Below are 21,104 nucleotides of genomic sequence, written 5' to 3' on the forward strand. Positions count from 1 at the left end.
GGAGGGCTGGGCTGTGCTGGGGAGGAGTGATGGAGTGGCACTGGGGATGTCACATGGAAGTGCTGCCCTGCACTTCTGTGCCCCTGCTTAGGGGATTTAGCTGAGATGTACAGACGGAGGAAACAAATGCAAAATCAAACCTCCTACCCTGTCCCTCAATTTATGATAATTTAGGGAGTGCAATTTAACTCTCAAAATTAGAAAGACTTTGATCCATTAGAGAAACAAAAGTTCACAAACTGCAAGGAAGTTAATTTTAAATAACCATTAGTCAGTTTGAGATGTCTTAAATACACTATTAGTGATAAGTTTTGCTAAACTAAGCTTTAATTAGGAGCTCAAAACATTAACTGATCTGTCAATATAATTTTTCTTCCATTGAGTCTTTGAAAACCTAAGATACATCAAGAAAAAATTTTATAGGAATATTTGTCTCTCATATTTTGTTACTTTTACTGTGGGTCTGTTTTGCTAGAAGGAGAGTCAAGTTCCTCTGGCTTGACAGAGGGATCTGTAATAGGAACAAACAATCTTTTGCAGTAGGGAGATAACCTGAAAAAGGTAGCAAACGAGACATGGAATAAATTCCTAGTGAAATCAACATGCATTCACCAGCCTTGGCATTGCCAGCCTTTTATGCAGTGGTACCAATCTAACTTCTCTTTGGTTCCTCTACAGAAAAGCGTCTTTCCAGAGGAATTTCCCATGCCAGCTCAGCCATAGTCTCCCTTGCTCGCTCACATGTAGCAAACGACTGCAGCAATGAGCAGTTCCCTTTGGAGATGCCTATCTACACATTCCAGCTGCCAGACCTGAGCGTGTACAGCGAGGACTTCAGGAGCTTCATCGAACGGGACTTAATCGAGCAGGCCACCATGGTTGCATTGGAGCAAGCAGGTGGGTGACACCTCAGGTGTCTGTCAGAGGCTGGGTGACACCATGGCTGCCAGTAGGTAGCCAATACAACATCTGAGTGGCATTTCTAATCCTGCTTCGTGTTTGGAGCTTCCACATCATGCCTGGGAAATAAAAGCCAGAGAGTAAAAGCAACTGTGTTCTTTGCCAAATGACACATATCCCAATCCTCTGTTTCTTTTAAAACCTTACAGAAAAAAACACCAAATTTAGTTAATAAAACAAAGAAATTGAGAAAGGAAGGAAAGGAGTGATGAGGGAGACATTTAAAAGACAAGGACTGGAGTCTGGATGGTCAGAGGGGATTGGTACTTTTGGTTCTCATGAGAAAATTACATTGCAGTGAGTGAAAGGAAACATCTTCAAGTTCTGCTGCAGCTTGATAAAATAGTTTCTAGATATGTATTTTATGTATTTATTATTTCTTAAAATGAGAAACTACATAATTTTAAAGTAATACTTCAGTATTGCCATGGGGAAAAAAAGTGTAAATATTTAAAATTAATGTTAATTCACATCTATTAGTAGTTTAAAGTTGTAAGCCAATTTTGAAGGATATGGAGGAATCTATTTAAAATTAGTATTGGTCCCTTGCAAAACAGCAGGAGTGCTAATGAACCATGAAATGAACGCATCTATATAGTGAAATGCCCAACCCTGCTGATATAAAAGAGTTGTAAAATCAGATTTCATGGTTGCCTGTGGGATATGGAAGTTGCTTTTTTTGTGTATGTATTGCTCTGCTGGCTTGTGTAACACTTGGGATTGATCTGAGGTTCATTTTCCAGCCCTGGTGCCCTGTGTGAGCCCAAACTGATAAAGTGCAGCTCTGATTTGAGACCGGATCTGGTGTCCCACTAAGTACTTATGAGGTGTTGTCATGTGCTCTATATTGGCTTTGGTAATTGAAAAGCCAGACAGATAATAGCCTCAAACAGCACATACTTAAGGAAAAAGAAACAAAACCTACAACCAACCAAAAGAACCCCAAGCAGTGCTCAGAAGGCCTTTTTCTGGGAGAAATAGCAGTGTAGAAATAAGGTAGGAATGCTACCAGGCAGCTATGAAGCATCAAAACTGCAAGTCACCCATCAAGAAATATATCCAGTTTTTCTAAGAACTAGCTAACCCAAGGAGGACAGGGAAAAAGTAGGATGGTTCTTCCTCTGGCAGCTCTGCCAAACCCTCCAAGTTCCATAGGAATATCAGAAGATACCGTGGTACAGTACCATTGTTGACCTACCTGCTTCAGTGCAATTACAGCCTTTACATTCTAATATGAACTAGAGGATCACAGAGGCTTTCTGACCTTAAAATCAGAGAATATGTGAATTTAGAGCTGACATCCTCTAATCCATACAGAGCTAGCTGGCTTTGAACTTGAAATGGCTGCAGAAACTACTGAATTTGCTGCCTCTTAGCATTCCTCTCTCAAATCTCTCTGAAAATTAGAATAAATCATTTATTCTTTTTGCACATTAATTAGGGCAGTAACTTGACACACACTGTAAAAGTGCCTTCATTCCCAGAGCCTCTTGCATCTTGGAAAGGAGGATTTTACCATTTGGAGTACTTAGGGTTTTGAACACAGGTTTCCTTGTAGCCTTACATAGACTTAGTTTACTTTGTGAGCATTTCATTCAAATAATCTGGAACTTCTTTATTTCTGTATTTCAAGTAAGCTAAACAGTTCAAACAGTTTGCTTAAAAAATCACATAAGGCTTCATAGAAACAAACCTCTTTGTTTTAGATGTCAAGTTATCCAGTTCCCTGCCTATTTTATTTTTTTTGTTGTACAAAATGAAGAGAGTGAATTAATAGGAAAGCCACAGAGTATTAGATATTTTATTGTCTCCTACCAACAGTTTGACTATGGTTTGGTCAATGACATGAAAAAACCTGAAAGATGAGGTGCATTCTCTGCAAAGAGCCTAAAATCTATTTCAAACCAAGTTCCATGAAGGACAGTAGCTTTTGTAGCTGAGGTTGGGGATGTTAAAGGAAGAGGTGAGTGTGCTTGGGTATAATGCCATGAATTTCAAGAGAAAATAAATAGGAAAGAAGCTGATTAGGCAAAAGGAGGAGGAAATTTTCTAGGAACTAACAGCTTTCTACTCCCAAAGCCTGGACTGGGAGAGCAGAATTGCCTCTAACAGTGTCACATGTGGGTTCTGAAGTGGTGGTATGAGCTGTGTATCTATAAAAGCCTGTAAAGTTTTTATGTTCTTTTTTTATATGCTTAAACTCTTGCTACCTTGACATCCCTATGTGACAGCATATCCTGGTTGCATCCTATCTGTATGGAAATTCAGAACAAAATTCCCAATTTACTGCAAAGTGCTCTGTGAGATGATAAAGGAAAGGCCCAGAGAAAGGCAGTGTGATTTACTTACTCCCTACTACTGCAGTGTATTATTTACTCCTTAATATGATTGTTTTCTAAATATTCTTCTGAAAGGATAGAATGCATCACATTCACAAAAACATTTTGAGGTTTTGTCCCTCTTGTTACCTCAGCTGTTGATTATTGCCAGAACTGGAATGAGGTCAGCTTTGTGAGTAACAGGCAGACTGACCTCTGTGAGCTCTGGCAGTAATTAATGTGGTTCTTCAATAGTGGATGGCCCAAGGTACTGATAATATTAAATGAAGTCTGTGTGAAAGCAATTTTATAATTCTAAATATTTTGCTGTAGCAAGTTGATTTTCATTATAGACACATGCTCCCCTGTGTGTTGTTAATGTGTGGGTTGACACAAAGAGATATAATGAAAACTGCTGTACTGAAGTACTATGTTTTTAAAAAACAGTACAGGCAGAGGAATGGCTGGTGTAACACAGTGTTTTGAACTGAAGGAAAACCCAATTCTATTGCAGTGCTGAAATATAATTCAATACAAATAGTATAAGTATACTGTATGAAAGTCCAAGAACTGTTTTCCTACACTTTTCTTTCTGTGCTCATGTTTGTGTTTTCTAAGAAGCATTTTATACAGCTACAGCCAAAGTGAACAGTAAAATGCTGTTAAGCCTGGGCTTCATGTCCCCCAAACTAATCCACCAAAATTGTGGAAATGTTTGATCTCAGTTTTCATTTAAGCTCAATTTTCCTCTTTCTTTCCCTAAAGGGACCCACAATAACCCCTAGATTTGAAAAATGAAAATGCACCACTTTTTTGTAATAATCCAATAATAAACCCATATCTGGTATTTTTTTTTTTTTTGTCAGCCATAAGCTTTGTAATATTAACCAAGTCCCCAAATGCTTTTTGTGGAATGCACTTGATGGAAGATTACTTTTATAGAAACCTCCTATTACTTAAAAGATTCGTAAACACCAGACTTTGGCATTTCTTACCAATAGATGTAAATTAATCTGCAAAGCAATGCCACTCATATTTCCTTAAGTCCTACCTAAGGTCTGTCTGGTTTCAGGTCTTCTAACTCTGCTTTATGCAGCACCTTGGTGTAACTTATTGCTGAATATGATTCCACCAAAACATTCTGCTAAAAATGGTGGCAAGTTGTTATTTCACAGATGCAGGAGTTGTTAAAAATGATCTAGTTTTCCTTTCCAAAGGATGTCTAATAGTGCTTTAAATTAAGTTTCTTTATTGCATATTTAATTTAGAACTCAATAAGCCTTTGTGCATTCACAAGGCAGCTGCTAAAATCATTTGAGGATTACCAGATGTGCTTATTGATCTGCTATGCATCTTTACAGTGTGGTACTTTTAACCCATTCTGACTAATTGCAATTTAAATCCATAGTTCTAAGTACCCAGAATAAATAACTGGGGTACATAAAAAGTATTGCTACACTATTTTTCCCCTAATGTGTATTACCTGTAGTTACAAATAAACTTCAATATAATTTTGCAATGAAAACTTCATAATGGAGAGATATTTATTTGTTGTTTGAGCTTCCTTCTGTTTTGGGGTTTAACCTTAAGTGCAGAACTGCCTGTACAAATACATAAATTCTATTTCCTCCCAGCTTCCCAGTCAAGAAAATGGGGGAGAAAAAGTCTGTCTGTTGCATTATTCATTCAATTATTCATTTGTGCATTACCCACAGGCCTGCCAAGTCTTGGGAAATGTACCAGCTCTACTCATCCCTGTTAATCATCTGCTCTTCCTCATCCCCAGAGATGTTATACAATTAGCCCCACTTGCTTTCTTTCTACTAGAGGTACTCACATGACCTTTAACCAAGACTCAGCACTCCAGTTTGCTACCACATGGCAACCTGTGTACCAGGAATTACCTACCTTTAGTGTGGGCTTGGGCAATGAGAGTCTTCTTGACTTACTGCTTCATTGAATATCTGTCCTTTTCCAGGCTTTTCCAGTACCCATCTCTGGTTTATAATCTGTAAAACATGCTTCTGTCATAGCAATGGTAGATAAGTGATTCTCTAAGTATTCCCAAAAGAGAAAGGTCACATTCTATACTACGCCTCAGGCTATGCTTTGGTGTCATTTTAATTCTCTGGTAGTGTAGCTGTTGGTTTTAGTAGATCTAATAATGATTTACACTATGGGAAATGAGAGGAGAATCAGCTGTTGAAACAATCCATCTGACTGAAATAATTTACTTAATAAACTTACCTTTATAGTAACATATCTTGATTACCATACATATTACTTTTGTCTTTTGACAAAAGAAAAATTCCTTTATTACCTTAATGTAATCTGTCATGTGTGTGTGGGAGGCCAATGTCAATTATGTTTAGGAGCTGATAGCAAGGTTCATAATGGTATTAAGGCAATAAACTCCTTGGAAATCCATCCCTGGATGCAGCATATAAGACTGGAAGATGCAAATTAATTAAAGGTGCTCTTTTCTAGATCCATGTAGAGAATAGTTTATCTGCCTAATTTCTTATCTTTTCAGTTTTGACTTTATTTTTAAGCTCATTTGGTAAAGAGGATGTTCATGGTTGCCCCTCCTGCTGTGTGTTTACCTGCACAGAGCACTGCTCCTGTTCCAGGTTCCTCTCCCCCTGTAACAGGTGTTTCCTTTCCAGGACGCCTCAACTGGTGGTCCACGGTGTGCACAAGCTGCAAGCGCTTGCTGCCCCTGGCGACAACGGGTGATGGAAACTGCCTCCTGCATGCTGCCTCTCTAGGTAAGGGACAGTGTGGGCAGGAAACCTGCCAGAAACATTCACTGCTCTCCTCTAGCCCCAGCCAAAGATCAGAAACGTGTGAGATGCAAAGATTTGCATTAAAAGTCTGATTCTGGAGCAATATATCCATCACATTTTACTGTAGTATTTACCTCAAGCATGCCTAAAGCAGGAAAGGAAAAGATTTCTCAGGATATAAAAGTATAACCAGAACAGTATCCAAACCCATGTATCACAAATACCAGTGATCTGTATTTTCCTTGTATTTACCCTGTTGCTGGCCTAACAGGTCTGGAACAGGCAAATTCCAGGTGCTTCTGCAGCATTGTTCTCATTATGTGCAAGGAATTTCATTCATTCTCTTGATTTTCTTCTAACAGTTGAGCAAATTGTTTCAGGAATACAATGTCAAGCTATTATCTCTGTTAGTTCCTTGTAGAGTTTAAGCATATGCGAAACAGCACTTAGGGTGAATTAATATAATTTCCAATTGATAAATTAATTGTTTATACAAGATTTTTTAAGCCTTTCTGCAAATCAGCAGAAATCTGTGAAGCTGAAGGTCTTTGATGTGCTTTCTACATCCTAACCTATTATGAGGAAAGTTAGATTTTTTGTGATTGTCAAAATCTTCCACCAAAAGTACTCCAAAGAATGTCTTTTTAAAAACACTGGGATTTTTAATATTTTGAAGAGACTCCTCCCATTGAAAGAAGTAGTAAGAAAAGAGGTTTTGCTGTTTCCAAGGATCCTTTTATTTTTGTCTGCTTCATTTTGTATGTTAATTACTGCAAATGCTTTGAGAATTTTGACCTGAATCCAGCAGCTGACAATGTGGTGACTGAAACACAGCTGTCTGTAGGCACAGGACTGGGGACAGCTCTGCTTTCTTTACTATTCTAAATCATATAAAGAAGTTTCATTATCTTAAAATGAACTTGAAAGCCTGTGGCTGATTGTATTTTTATTCTTTCTATAATCTTGAATGCTTGTCTCTTCATTTGGGTGTTGAAGCCAAAGGAAATTTCCTGCTGTGGAAGAGCTGGAGCCTTTGGGGGCCAGCACTGTCCATAATTGTGCGAGGTGCCTGCAGTGCTCATTAACACCCTTGTGCCTGCTGGCAGCTGCAGCTAAAACCAACCTGTGCACTGACTATTCCATGGCTTGGAGCAAAGTTGGAGTTGCATGCAAGCAAACACTGAAGCAGCTCAAATCCTTGGTCGTTCCTTAATCAAAGTTTAAAATGTGTTAGAACTCCCTCTTGCTGTTCATTAGCTTATCTGCAGCAACTCTTTCTTTTGGAAACCTTAAAAATAGTGAGTGAATAATTTGCTAGGGAGAATCTTCAATTATGTATTAGCTATTTCTATTTCACTGTAGCTTCTTTAAAACTGGATGTCATCTTGTGCTGCCTTAGGGATGTGGGGATTTCACGACCGGGACCTTGTGTTACGGAAAGCCCTCTATACTATGATGAGAAGTGGAGCTGAAAGGGAAGCACTGAAAAGAAGATGGAGATGGCAACAGACTCAGCAGAATAAGGAGGTCTGTATGGCCCAAAGACAGCCCTTGTTAATATAATTTAGGGTTAAAAGCATTCTTCTGAAGTTTGCTGTGAAAGTTTTAATTGCTATCAAATTCCTTGTGCTGCCATTTTGTATGGGGAAGGAGATATTTATATTTGAAATTTTCATACCAGAATGCAAATGTGCGTGTAGCTTTGTGGGTTGTAACTATGCAGAGTTTTGTGCCTAAAAGGTCTAAGATGCATTTTGAACCTGTAGAAATTAAATGTGTAATTTAGCTATCAAAAGCATTTTAAAATGAGTGGATGAAATCCACGGAAGAGAGAGAACTCCATTTAGGAAAGATTTCCCAGAATCATGAAATAGGATTTTTAGAGCTGTGGCCAAATATGGAGTGGAAGTGTTCTAACTGAAATGATTTGTAAATTTGGTTTGACTTTTGATTAAAAGCTGTACCTTCAGCATGTTACTATTTCCTGAAGATGTCTGTGCCTAAGCAGTAGCTAGAAAACTCAATTTCAGGACTAATCCTGAAGGCAAACAAGTGAGTGTGCTAACTCTAGAGTTGGTATTTTAGATATTTTTAATAAGTTAATATTCTTTCACCTGAATAGAAATGTTGAACTACTAATGATCCAAGATACTGAACTGAGGTATGAGAGAAATACTAGTTGTAAACAGTGCCACAGAGCTGTGCTTATGCTGTGTGTCAGCAGACTGTGACAGCATTTCCCTCTGCCCCATAGTCAGGTTTGGTATACACAGAAGAGGAGTGGGAGCGCGAGTGGAACGAGCTGCTCAAGCTGGCGTCGAGCGAGCCGCGCACGCATTTCAGCAAGAACGGGGGCACTGGTGGGGGGTAAGTTCAGAGTGTGGCACAATCTCTGGGGCTTTATTCTCAGCAGGAAAACAACATAGCACAACTGAGTGAAGGTGTTCATAGCACCACCAGACTGCCTTCCCAACTGCTTACTCTTTTGGCAGAATTATCTAAATTTCCTATTATAATATTTAGCATTTTGGTGATGTTTTCTTGTACAGTTACCACACTAACTTGAGGTTGTTTTGTATCCAAAGGAGTCTTGGTTTAATAAATTCTAATTGCTTTGCTTATGGAACAAGCATATTGGCAGTATCACTTAGCTTTTTTTCAGGAATATATTTATGAAAAGGTTAGGGATGAAACCGTACCTACAACATTTAAATACCCCTGACCCACATATAGAATCTGCTTTAAATACCCACTGTGATAAAACCCTCGCTTTCAGTGCAGTTATCCCCAAAGGAGAGGATTATTGACCAGCCTTCAGAATGCAGAAGCATTAGCATTTGTGTTTATCACTAAAAATATTTATTGTTTGCTCAGTGCTTTATTTTCTCTACCTGCTGTTTCCCCTGAAGAAAATCAAGTGTGGTGATAAGTAAACTGACAAAATAAGGCATACAGTACATTAAGAGTAACAAAGTTCATAGAAAGTATTCTTTGGGCTCTGAAAGAATATTTTATTTTCCCTTTAACCTTGTGATTTTAAGGATAGGTAATTCTAGGAATTCCAGAGGACTTTGTTTAAAAAATTGTCAGCCACAGCCTGTCTCATTTTCTTCTGTTCTGAAGTAAAAAAAAAAAAAAAAAAAAAAAATTTTCTCATTTTAATTTCTAGTTTGTTTCCTGTATTTGTAGATATTTTTCTCTTGATATGTTTCAGTTTTATAATTCAGTTCAGTTCATATTTCTATTAAATCTGGTCAGTCAGCTCAAATTTTCTGACTTGTTCCACTTCATTCTGTATGTTCTATGTACCACATGTTTTCAGTGCCTTCTAGTCAGAGATGCCCTCAAATGTTATCTTTGCCAGGCAGTCAGCCTTCACCAGGTACCTACATAGGGAGCAGTACTAGTACATAAATAACCTTTTCATCATGCTTTGCATTTAGCTTTTTTTTCCAGTCAAAATAAAGTAAATACAAATAGCCAACAGTTAATTTTTCCTTTGAAATAATGGAAGATGAATCAGGCAAGAAACTTATCCTATTCAAGATGTGAATGAATACTTCTCTTTACATTCATTCCAAAGACAGAATGAATGTGACAGAATGAATTATTTTTTCTGTTTAATGAGCCCATGTTCAAAGTAGGGCCCTTGACAAGGAAAAGAAATATCAAAATAGTATTTTTGAGATAGGGTATATTATGTCCTCTAGATAGATGCTATATTAAGCAGGCTTGCACATCAGTCTTTGAACTGTAGATGAAATGTTTTCCTTTGGTGTCAGAATTAGCTGAAGCATCAGAAGTTGTATCTGCTTCAAAAGAGTTCAGTGACAAACCTAAGGCTGAAATTGTGCTGCCTCATTCACACCTGCAACTTTCTTTTAGTTATTTTTCAGAGTTATCTCTATGCAAAGGGGATCAACAATTGTTGCTAAACTTTGAAAGATTTCTCCTTTGAGGGCACTCATTTCTGAGACTGGGAAGCTAGAAAAAGAGAAAAAGGAAACACAGAAAAACCTGTTTATTAAGCTCATGTTTCCAGCATGTAAAGCAGAGCAAATTTATGAAACAAATTCTTGTTTTGAAACATTTGCACATCTTCCTGTAAATGTAAAAAATTAATTCTAGATTAACAAAATTGCTTCATTTATCTCCATTTACAAGCAAAAGCAGGGGCTTTTGCTTGTAAATGGATTGAAGGAACTGCACTGAAAAAAGGAAAATGTCTGGTACCCTGTTTTTTGTTAAGAACCTAAATATTGCCATCCTACTCAAAAGAAAGTTCCAACCCCTTCCTTCACTGTGCAATTGTCAGAGCCTCTTCTCATCTGAGTGTGAATATCACTGTTGTTATTCACTGTTGAAAACCCAGGTGCTGTCATGGTTTGAGCTCATACAGACATCTGGAAGTTGATGGTATTTATACTTATTATCACCTCCTAGCTGTGTCTGTGCTGTTGAAGTTTTCTTATTAATAAATTCAAGGGACTCAAAATGGGGAAGAAGGGAGGGAATACTGCTGTAATCTTCCTGTGTGTTGTTAGCAGAAACCAAGAAGATTTAAGCAGGAAGTACCTCCCAAATGCAAGTGTCTTCTGAGGTTTTGGACTTGGTTTGGTATTCAGGGTGCTTCAACAAACAGCACTCCAGGCACAACTCCTGCAGCCATGCAAGACCCTCACCTTGTACAGAATTTAGTTTAACAAGACATTGCCCCAAAATTATTTCTATTGGATCTAGTGTCTGTTACAGTAGTGCTATTTCTTTCAAACTGTTCAGTGTACGCAGCAATTATAGGGTGCAAATAGAAATAGTTCATTATAACATATTTATTGATTATTAGCTGTAGTTTCTAAAGGCTAATACCTCTTTTTATCTGGCTTATTTTCAGTTCACATAAAGTACTGAAGCCAAGCACAACCAAATTGCTGTGGTGATTCAGATATGGAACCCAAAGCATTCACATTCTGTTTCCTTTAGTCAATTCAATATACCTTTTTTCCTTGAAGAATGACAGAATGTTCCACTACTGTGCAATTTTCTGTGTTTGAATTGAAGCCCATTGCTGACAAACGCTGTAAGGAAATCAAAGGAGAGGTTCCTACACCTACAGCTGCAGCTGTGGTTTGTGCCAGTTTTCATTTGGGGATTGTTAAGCAGGAAAAGAAAGGTGTCAGAAACGGAATGGAGGCAAACTGAGCTCTGAACTGAGACTTCATTCTGATCACCTGCTTCTGTCAAATCACCAGGTTGAACTTTATCCCTGTCATTGGTTTCTTGTTCTCTGTGAATCCCAAAACAGGCCCTAAACTCAGAATGGCTGTTAGAGTCTGTTGGACTGAAAATCTGGAGCTGTGTGTGGGGAAGGAAAGCAAGGTTACCATAGGGAGCTGTTAGAAGGAAATCCAAGGGCATGAGAACAGATCTTGCTCAGTTTACAGCCGAGAGAGCAGCAGCCAGCCAGGTGGAACAGCAGGGTAGGTGACTTTTCCCTTCCAGCTTTTTGAAAGAAGTTGTTCTTTCATTCCTGGCTGCAGTACAAATTGGATTTTCCATAAGAGAGGGAGTCTCTTTGGACTGATGAAAAGGTGTCTGCTGTGTTTGGACTGGAGGTACCAGTGGTCCTGTAGGTCAGGCTGAGATTTTTATTTTAATTTGTTTTGGTTTTTATTAGTAATTTGCTCTTAGAATCAAGATAATTTATTTCATCCGAATGCTCTGGTTGAGCAAAATTCTGCAATGCAAATATACATGCTCTTATATAAGTGGATTTCATTATTTAAAGTTAGCTTTACATGAACAGAGGAATTAATTCAGTTTCTTAAATTTTTTTTTGATTCCATGTGCTATCGACAAAATTATTTTGTCCACAATTTTCATGGTCATGTAGCCAGCATGCATAAAAGATCCCTAAAAAAAAGTGGAATGATCAGTGGATCAAAGGATGTGGCAGGTTGCTATGGATACTTGTTAATGATGATTTTTCATTCTCATTAATCTTTAGGAAAATTCATACTGAATCTTCAGCAAGTGGCACTGAAATAATATAAAACATGCCAAATGAATTACTGGCAGTGATGGTAGAAAATTGAGCATTGAAAAGGCTTCCCAGAGAGGCTGTGAACTCTTTCTCCTTGGAGGTACCCAAAGGCTGTCTGGACACAGTCCAGGGCTTTGGATGGCCCTGATGGAGCAGGGGTTGAATAAGGGGTTCACTAGAGCTCCACTATGACCTGAGCCACTGATCCTGTGGCAGTGAACAGTGGAATGTGTAATAGCAGAGAAGGGTTTGAAATGGGTAGATATGATCAGAGATAGTGAATCAAGCAATGTGGGGATGTGGTATTGAAGAGGAGAAAAGCTCAGTGGAATTTTGGACTTTGTGCAGTCAGGCATGGCAACAGCTGATCAAAGGGATAGAGGTCCCTCTGATACAGCTGTATCTGGAATATGCTTTTCACTTCTAGAAACCTCATTAACTAGGAGATGAGGAATAATTAGAGGATTTGAAGGAAAAAATTAGGACTGATAGGCTGGAAATACTAATGTGAGAAAATAGCTGGAAATCTTTCTGGTGTATTGTCTTGCCAATAAGATGATTCCCCTGAGTTGCTTTTGGCTGAGAGATAACTCTGAGGTGACAGAAAGGACTGCAAATGCTGAAAAACTGTCACAGTCAGCTGTGGAGAAGAATTCAGTAGGGAATAGGGGAAGAAATTGAAAAATGAGCAATTTGGTTTGAACATGAAGAAAAATTTCCTGATTAAATTTCCTGGGTAGCAGAAGGAGGGATCCAAGGAAGGAGAGGTATTCCACTGCTTGACCAGTGAATGTCCTGCACCAACCTGCTGGTGATCCTTTCCACCCTCTTGTGCTGCTTGGCTGGGATGAAAGATTTTCAAGTGAAATTCCAGGGATAGGCTGGATGCTGTCAGACCTCTGAGAAGTTGCTGTGTTTGTCCCACACACTCTGGAGCAGTGTCCAGACACTTCTGCTCTGTTACTGTTCTTCACATACACAGGAAATTAACCACAGTCAGTTCTGGAGGTTCCCTGCACAGCTGGCAGGAAGAAGACATGTGCTTGTCTCCATTTAAAAGTGTGTTTGTGTCACCTTGCCCACCTTTATTTGGGTGTATTATATTCTTAAGTGGCATTCAGCAGTGAATTATCATCTTTACTTTTGTCTGCTTCCCACAACCCTACTTTTTTTCAGTCTTCCTCCATCTAGTTGGTTTTTGTTTTCCAGGCAGGGGCAAAGCTTTGAAATGTGGTGCTGACATCAATGACATTAAATTGGGAAAACAGAAAGGGAATAGCTGAAAGCAAAAATTCATTGAATCGTTTATGCAGTCATAGAAGGGCTTGGAAGTGGTCAGCTAGAGGGGGGACTTTAACAGGTTTGTTCTTGCAGTCCAGATAAAAGAATGACCTGTTTGGTAGAAAACTGGCTTTCTAGGTTGGCTTCTAAAGGTATTGGGTATTTCCATCTCCTGGAAGATTGATGGGCTGATCTAAAGCATAGTGATACTAGTTGGACAAGTTGTTTTTTTTTAAAAAAATGCTGCTATTATTTTACTTACAAAAGTACATTTCCCTTTCCATTTCTTTTTACTGTCTTCTGTGATTGAAATATGAGTTTAGAAGAGTGGGGATATAAGGGACAGTGAAGAAGAAACAGCTGCTGGGGTGTGTTGATCCACCAAAGTTTCATTCATGGTTGGTTCAAGCCGGTTCATAAAGTCTTCATCCTGTGTCTTCTAGAGTGGACAATGCAGAAGATCCAGTGTATGAGAGCTTGGAAGAATTCCATGTTTTTGTCTTAGCCCATATCTTGAGAAGACCAATTGTTGTAGTAGCAGACACGATGTTACGAGACTCAGGGGGAGAAGGTAAGAGCTTTTACTAGAGATCCTTGCACCTCTCTAAATCCAATCAGCTGGAAACTGACACCAGCAAAAGACCCAGCTGTAACATATCAGTGTTTATGGCAGAACTGCTGTCTTTTCCTGAAAGAAAAAAGAAAAAGGAAAACACAGAACGATGCTCAGTCCATTTCTATTAGATAAAAGAGTACAAGATAATTATATAAGCCTTGCCGAAAACCTCTTTATCCTAGATATTCGTTATTAATGATTCCACTGATAACCACCAAATTACAGAATACATTTCTGACTGGTCTAAATGAATAAAGCTCTAATTTTGCCATGTTATTTAGGTGCCCCTTAAAACTCTGAAGAAATCAATCTAATCTGACTTTGAAAAATTGAATTTTAAATGTATGTATCTTGGATTATTGTTTTTAATGACTCCTTTGCAGCTTCTCACTCAAAAGTTTCCACAATGTTTTATTCAGTTTGCACATATGAGCACACAAATGTTAGATCTGTATGTGGAGCTAGCTGGACACTCTCTGAGCAGAACTTAGAGCATTAAATTCATGTCACTTCTTACCATGAACAAACAGAATTCTAATTCATGATAGGGTATTAATTAAAGGGGGATGTTTGTCTGATTAAAGGAGGATGTTAAGCAGGTGATGATGGAGTTTACAGAAATTTACTTCCCCAGGAAAATACAGCATAATTTCAGTTTCCATTGCAAATGATGAACTACAAGTAATGGTTGTAGATTATTCTGTAGGTTATTGAAAAACATACCTGAAAGACAGTGCAGTCATTGGTCACAGCCAGAATGAGGGGTTCATGAGGGGAACTGATCTTGCAAATATTTCAGCAATAGTCTCATATTTTTATAGCAAAAGGAAAAATAATTGGTTGTCAGCAAAAACATTGATAGAATTTTCCTGCACTAACTTGCTGTTTCCCAAAATTATGTATATAAGCAAGTGTAGAATCTTCCAAAGGAAAATTTTACCCTTTGAGGTGGAGCATCCCATTCAAATTCTACTTGTAGGATTTTTTTGAGTCTTTCCTTAACTTTGTCATACATACATGTGCACATGCATTCAGATATATACAATGTGTGTGATGAGATGGGTGGACTATAAATGTGTTTGTAATGTTTCTTATAGAAATCTGTTAATGGAAGGCACAAGCAGAGCATGTTACCAAAAGACCTGACAGTGTATTTACTGGTGATTGTTAGAAAATAATTCTGCCTAGAAGAATTACAGGAAGGTACAACTCTGCTTACATGCATGAGAATCATCAAGATTTTGTTATAAGACCATAATATCTTTACTAAGAAACAATTAGAGCAAGGAAAATTATGTAAGAGCAGAAGGTTTTCCTCATGGTTCTTCTTACATTTCCTGATATTTTTATAATGCAATTCTACTTGTTGTTGAGACTCTTTTCTGCATTGATTACCCCACTTTAAGCTGCTGTCCTGAAGCTCTGAAGACATTGCAGCACAATTGCTTATACAACTCTCGTCTGTTCTTTCATATAGTTGCAAAAATCTCCTTTTTCTCTCCAGCATTTGCACCAATACCGTTTGGAGGAATTTATTTGCCACTTGAAGTTCTGCCAAACAGATGCCATTGCTCACCTCTTGTGCTGGCCTATGATCAGGCCCATTTCTCTGCTCTTGTCTCCATGGAACAAAAAGACCAACAGAGAGAACAAGGTATGCTTTAAGCACAGCAACACTGGCATATATATTGAATACAGTGTACAAAGTATTTTACCTGTAGGTGTATTTATCTATCAGAAAGGAAACAATACTGAGTAAATTTTATTGCTGCATGTTCAGGAATCTGAGTGGTCTAATCACAAGACAATGGCACAGTCCATTTCTTCCTTTGTGACAACTGGAATAATATCAGCAGAGTGACGGGAACTTCATTTACTTCAGACACATCTATCTGCCTTCAGTACCCTAGGTCTTAAAAGAGCAATAATGTTACAATAATGTTAAATATCCTTCCCGAGGTTAGCAACTGCCTTTCTGTAGGATCTTCCTGTATTCCCACAGGAAAGGTGCTGGGAGAGAAACCTACCACATATCCAGCACAGCGTAAGAAACTTTAAATACTGACTTTCGTGTGTAAGTTCATCCAGGTTAATTACAAGGGTCGGTGAATCAAAGTGGTGTTTGTTTTGTGTGACCTGATTGTACCTCTCTTACTTCAGGGCCTTGAATTCACAGGCTTCAGTTGTGTAGAGCAGCAGAGAGCATTTGGCATTTATTCTGTGATGAAGGGAATGCTGCAGCTGCCAAGCTGGTTGCTGTTGGAGACTGCAGCAGTCCAGCAGCGACCACAGCAGTGCCTGGGATTTGCATCTTGTCAGCAGAGCAGCTTTGGCACATGGCAAGGGAGAGCCACAGTGTCAGCAGCAATAGCACAGGGACCTCAGCACATGGGCAGATTTTGGGCTATCAGAATGCAGCTTAGAGCAGCACTTTCTTAGAAGCATCATCCTGGAGAACCAGGCCATTCATAACTTGTAGTATTGATGCTCTAACCAAGTGTCAGAAGCAGCAGCTGAAGGTGAGCTATTGCAGGTACATACACACTTGTTTTAGCAGCTGCTGAGCTCTCTAGTGGAGGAGACAGTATGTATTTGAGAAATATCTGTGGTCAAATAAACACTGATGTGAATGCCTCAGGTTCTGCTTTGGTATAGAGTCTTGTATCATTTGAAACACTACTATAAATAGACATAAAGAGAAAATATGCTAATATCCCCTTGTCTGGAGAGGATTTAGAACACATTTTGACACTTTTTACACACAGCACACAGCCCCTGGCATTCTGATGGGTGTCAGGGGCCCTCTTGTTTTGAAGTCCACTGTTTGATTAAAAATGGGTAAATACTTTTATATTAATGCAGGGTCTACTGATACAGATGTTTTCTGTCTTTGTTTATGGAAAACACAGACTAGGTCTCAACTGTCCCTGAGATTGCTTCCTTGGCATTGGTGTTTTCCACACTGCCGTGCTCAGTCTGAGTACCGCTGTGAGAGGTGTGGCAGTGCTCTTGAACAGCACCATGTCAGTCTCTGTGTCATTATTTTATTGTAGAGGCATGTTCAGAAAGAGTTCAAGTGGTGTTCTTTTTAGATGAATAGTGGGACTTGAGGAGTGAGGATGAGAGCTGGGAAGTTCTGTGACTTCCTTCACAACACAGAAGGCAGCACATCCAGCTAGGGAATGGCAACAGAGTCCTCACTGTGTGTCTCAAACTGCCATGGACCAACCAGCTTGTCACTTACCCCATCTGCTGGAATTAGGGCTGGTAGACTGCTTGGAGTAGTGCAGTTCCAGCTGGAGACCCACAGCCAAGTGGGACCAACAACAAGCAAAGCTGCAGACCCTGCTGGGTGTCAGGGAGGTGCTGCAGTCTGTGGGGTTTGCTTTAGAAATTAATGGTATGGACCCTGCTTGCAGTTGTGACATAAAAATACTTTTCTGTCAGGAACTTGTGTAACTCTTAGATTAAATCCCAGCTATCAAATAAAGTTCCCTGAGAGAGGCAATCTCTTGCACTGAAGATAGAATTTTTAAAGTCCCTTACTTCAGCAGACTTGTATTCCATGAAAACAGCAATGCTTCACATCGGTCTCAGACGATATCTTAGAATGGGGATACAGTCAGCACTCAACTCACTGAACACATTTCTGACACTCAGAATGTGTACAGGAGTTAAGACAACAGTGACATGCTATGGACAATCAGCTCTAAGCTTTGTTTTGTACTTAACTTTGTATTTTAATAAAACGGAGTATCGCTAAGCATTTTTAATAGGTATTTTCAGTATCTGTAGAAATAGCAAGCTTTAAAAAGAATTCTTTTAAAATTTGTTTATAAAAAAGTATTTCTTTAACTATGTGGAAACCAGCTAGTTTCAAGCAGCCCATATAGAAGAAAGTCGCATTTACTTTTTGAAGTTTCTATCCCGACGTCATTGCATGCATTAGGGTAAGGCCTCATATTACACCGGGGAGTGTTAGAAATGTATTGGTCTGTCGCATCTGCTGTACATTTGTGATGTTCCAGTGCCTCAGGACGCTGTTTTGCAGTGTATTCTGAACTGCAGATGTGAGCTCCCCGCCCGTGCGGCCGGAGTTTCCCCGGGGAGCTCCATCCGTGCCGGGCAGTGTTGTGTCCGTTTGCGGGGCGGAGCGCGGCGCTTCCCGGCGCGGCCGGCAGGGGGCGGCCCCCGCGGGATTTGGGCCGCTTTGGGCCTTTCTGGGCGGCCCCGGGAGCGGCTGCCGGGGCCAGGGAACAGTGTGGGACCGAAGCGCTGCACCTCCGCTCTGACAGCGCGTCTGCTGGACCGCAGAAAGGGTTACAAACACCATGGAACCCCTAGTGCTGTCAGCTTTCAATAAATGAGCGCTACGGTGTTTGGATGGCTTCTCTAGATTTCTTTGGTCTTGGATGGTCTAGAACGAATACCCACGGCAAGTCCTGAAGGGTTCTAGTGCAGAAAGGTAAAGGCCTTGATCAGCTCTCAGAGGAGCAGCAGTGACCTGCACCATGCTGAGGATCCTACCCAGGCCCTCAACAGCTTTTACTTGCTTTCCTAATCAAATGGAAGCGAATCAGCGGCTTTAATTAAAACTGTCATCGCTTCATTTCTTAGTCTCTTACTGGTGATGAATGATAGACGCTCAGTGATATCTGACTGTGGTCCCTGCATGATGAGTATAAAGCAATCATTAAGAGGCAGAGTCATTAGGGCAGAGCCTGAGCAAAGAGGGGAAAGAGCAGAAGAGCAAAACTGCTGGGCAGCAGTGCTGAGTTGTAAGAACAATAATGGCCTTTGCACTGCACTCACTCAGAGGCCTCAAACTGACCTCTTAGCCCATATATATGTTGATCTCTGCTCTGCAATTATGTTAATTCTGTTTGAATCCAAATCATTGTAACTGCCGTTTGCTTAGTTTCTTAATGTTGATATAAATATATTTTTATTTCTTTGACAGTATAAAGGTACTAAACTAAAAAGACAAAATAATTTACAAACATGTGACTCTCCGATTCTGCGAGATAGGCAGGAATATTGCAACATTTTATTGCTTTCTGCTCTTCTAATGGCTTTGTCTCCAGGAAATGTTGATTGCACAGTGCAGCACAGGCCGTGTGGTTCTCTCCAGAGGTCTCCCCTCCTCCACAGGTGACTATCGTTCACTCCAGGAGCAATCAGTGTGTTAACCTCTCCCTCTTCTCTTTCATTGCACAAACATGAAAACAGACAAATGAAGCCCAGTATAAATCATTTCTGCTGCTCTGGATGAGGCACATTCTGCAGCATAAATTCTGTCCTTCTTGAAGCAGGGGTTCTGCTTTTCACAGCTGAGTCTTTTCTTCTTTTTGTCATTTTTGTTCCCCCCACCCCAATCCTTGTTTCTTCTCTGCTTCAGCGGTGATCCCACTGACTGACTCTGAACACAAGTTACTGCCTTTGCACTTTGCGGTCGATCCTGGGAAAGACTGGGAGTGGGGAAAAGATGACAATGATAACACCAGACTGGCCAAGTAAGACCTTTCTGTAACTTTGGTGTTAAGCAGTAAAATGTCTTGAGCTGTAGCTGGGAGAACTGCTAACAGCAAGGACTTAGTTCATGAGCTCTGCTTACATGGCAGAAGACATGGGGGGGGGGTCTTTAGTTGACAATCACAATCAAGCTGCTGTTACATCTCTCCCTGTTATGAACTATTGCTTTTTCTTTCAGGCTTTTTGACTGATTGTTCCCTTTTTTTTTTTTTTAATCTTTTAGTTTGATTCTGTCTCTTGAGGCAAAGCTTAATCTTCTGCACAGCTACATGAATGTAACCTGGATCCGCATCCCATCTGAGACACGGGTAAGGTAAACTTCCTGCTTGGTCCCACCGCGTGGGAGATACAAAGACCAGTAGGATAAGCTGCCTGCAAACACCTTAGTGTCGTGGCATCAGGGACAGTCACTCATGGTTCACTGGTGCCAGTCAGGCTTACAGTTTCTTCTGATTATTTTTTTTAATAACACTGTTGCTTGTATATTTTTTGCTGAAATGTGCCTTCTAGCCTATTCATTTTTCTCTTATATAATTCAGTTGTTTGTGTAATTTAAAGAAACCTTTTCTCATCATTGTTTTCTCAGAACTTTGTCTTGCTCTCCTGATGCCACTGTTAGGTCACCAATTTCTTTCTGAGGGTGCATTGGCACCTGTGGACAGCTCCCAGTTTAGAGTGGCTGATGAAAGGCCACAGACTGGCACCGAACTGGAGCCTGCCTCTTCCAGAGAGCTGTTTTAGAACCATGTCCAGCTGGCACTGAGTCAGCTACAAATTTCTCTGCAAATTGCATTGAATAGATGTGGAGGGGTTGGGCCGGAGGCAAAAGGTTGCTAGGAGAGGATGGAGGTGATTTAGACAGCCTACACAGATTGGGTTTGAACAGAGAAACAGAGCACAAAAGGAGAAGGTATTTTAACAATCTGCAAGAGGGGAAAACTCCGTTTTCCTACAGTTTCTACAGCAGTAGCTACCACATCAGAAAAAGGAGAATCAAAATGGTCCTGCAGTTGTAAGTGGTGAGCCTTTGTGGAATGTGGGTTACCTCTCCCTGCTCGCATTTGCTGCATGAGCACAGTCAGGTCACTGTGGCAGTTTCCCCTCTGCTCAGTGGGAATAACACCTCTGCTCCCAGCTGGGTGTTGGGGTGCTCAGCGCTTCCTGGGAAAGAGGACACGTAAGTACCCAAGGACAGAGACAGGCAGTATTTCTATATCAAAAGTATATAAATGTACAGAGCTTACCCCTCCCCATGTCCTTGCAGTCAGTTGAGTGTTTCAGATTTCTCTCTAGCAGATTTTAGCTTCAAGGTACCTGAAAGCAAGGCTGTTCTGCAGGAGTACATGAACAGAGTCCTGTTTTAAAGTACCCTAGGATCCATGTTATTGTGTTTTCAAGGAATGTGTTTCATCATGTTACCTAAAATATAAAGTGGACCTCAGACTTGTGACCAGTTTTATCTGCATTGCCTTTCCAATAAACATGACTACACATCATTGAATTCCTCAGCCTACTTGCTTGAGTTTAATGTCTAATATTTCAAATGAGATGTTTAGCTCTGGTGCGTGGTA

The 21,104-nt window shown here is 39.9% G+C and overlaps 1 protein-coding gene across 7 annotated transcripts in view; it reads left to right on the forward strand.

Annotated features, from left to right (window-relative positions):
• OTUD7A (OTU deubiquitinase 7A) overlaps positions 1–21,104 on the forward strand; it is a 106,839-nt gene that overhangs the window by 74,212 nt on the left and 11,523 nt on the right. For 6 of the 7 annotated variants that reach the window (XM_015639085.1, XM_015639087.1, XM_033516943.1 and 3 more), the window contains 8 exons: positions 679–897; positions 5,945–6,046; positions 7,464–7,591; positions 8,319–8,431; positions 13,829–13,956; positions 15,506–15,655; positions 19,400–19,514; positions 19,757–19,841. In XM_015639085.1, the coding sequence (XP_015494571.1) occupies positions 679–897; positions 5,945–6,046; positions 7,464–7,591; positions 8,319–8,431; positions 13,829–13,956; positions 15,506–15,655; positions 19,400–19,514; positions 19,757–19,841 (1,040 nt within the window). Of the gene's footprint in view, positions 1–678; positions 898–5,944; positions 6,047–7,463; positions 7,592–8,318; positions 8,432–13,828; positions 13,957–15,505; positions 15,656–19,085; positions 19,153–19,399; positions 19,515–19,756; positions 19,842–21,104 lie in introns of all 7 variants that reach the window. The other variant, XM_033516944.1, reaches the window with a different exon arrangement.

This window comes from Parus major, chromosome 10 (assembly GCF_001522545.3).
Source record: "Parus major isolate Abel chromosome 10, Parus_major1.1, whole genome shotgun sequence".
Classification (NCBI taxonomy): domain Eukaryota; kingdom Metazoa; phylum Chordata; class Aves; order Passeriformes; family Paridae; genus Parus; species Parus major.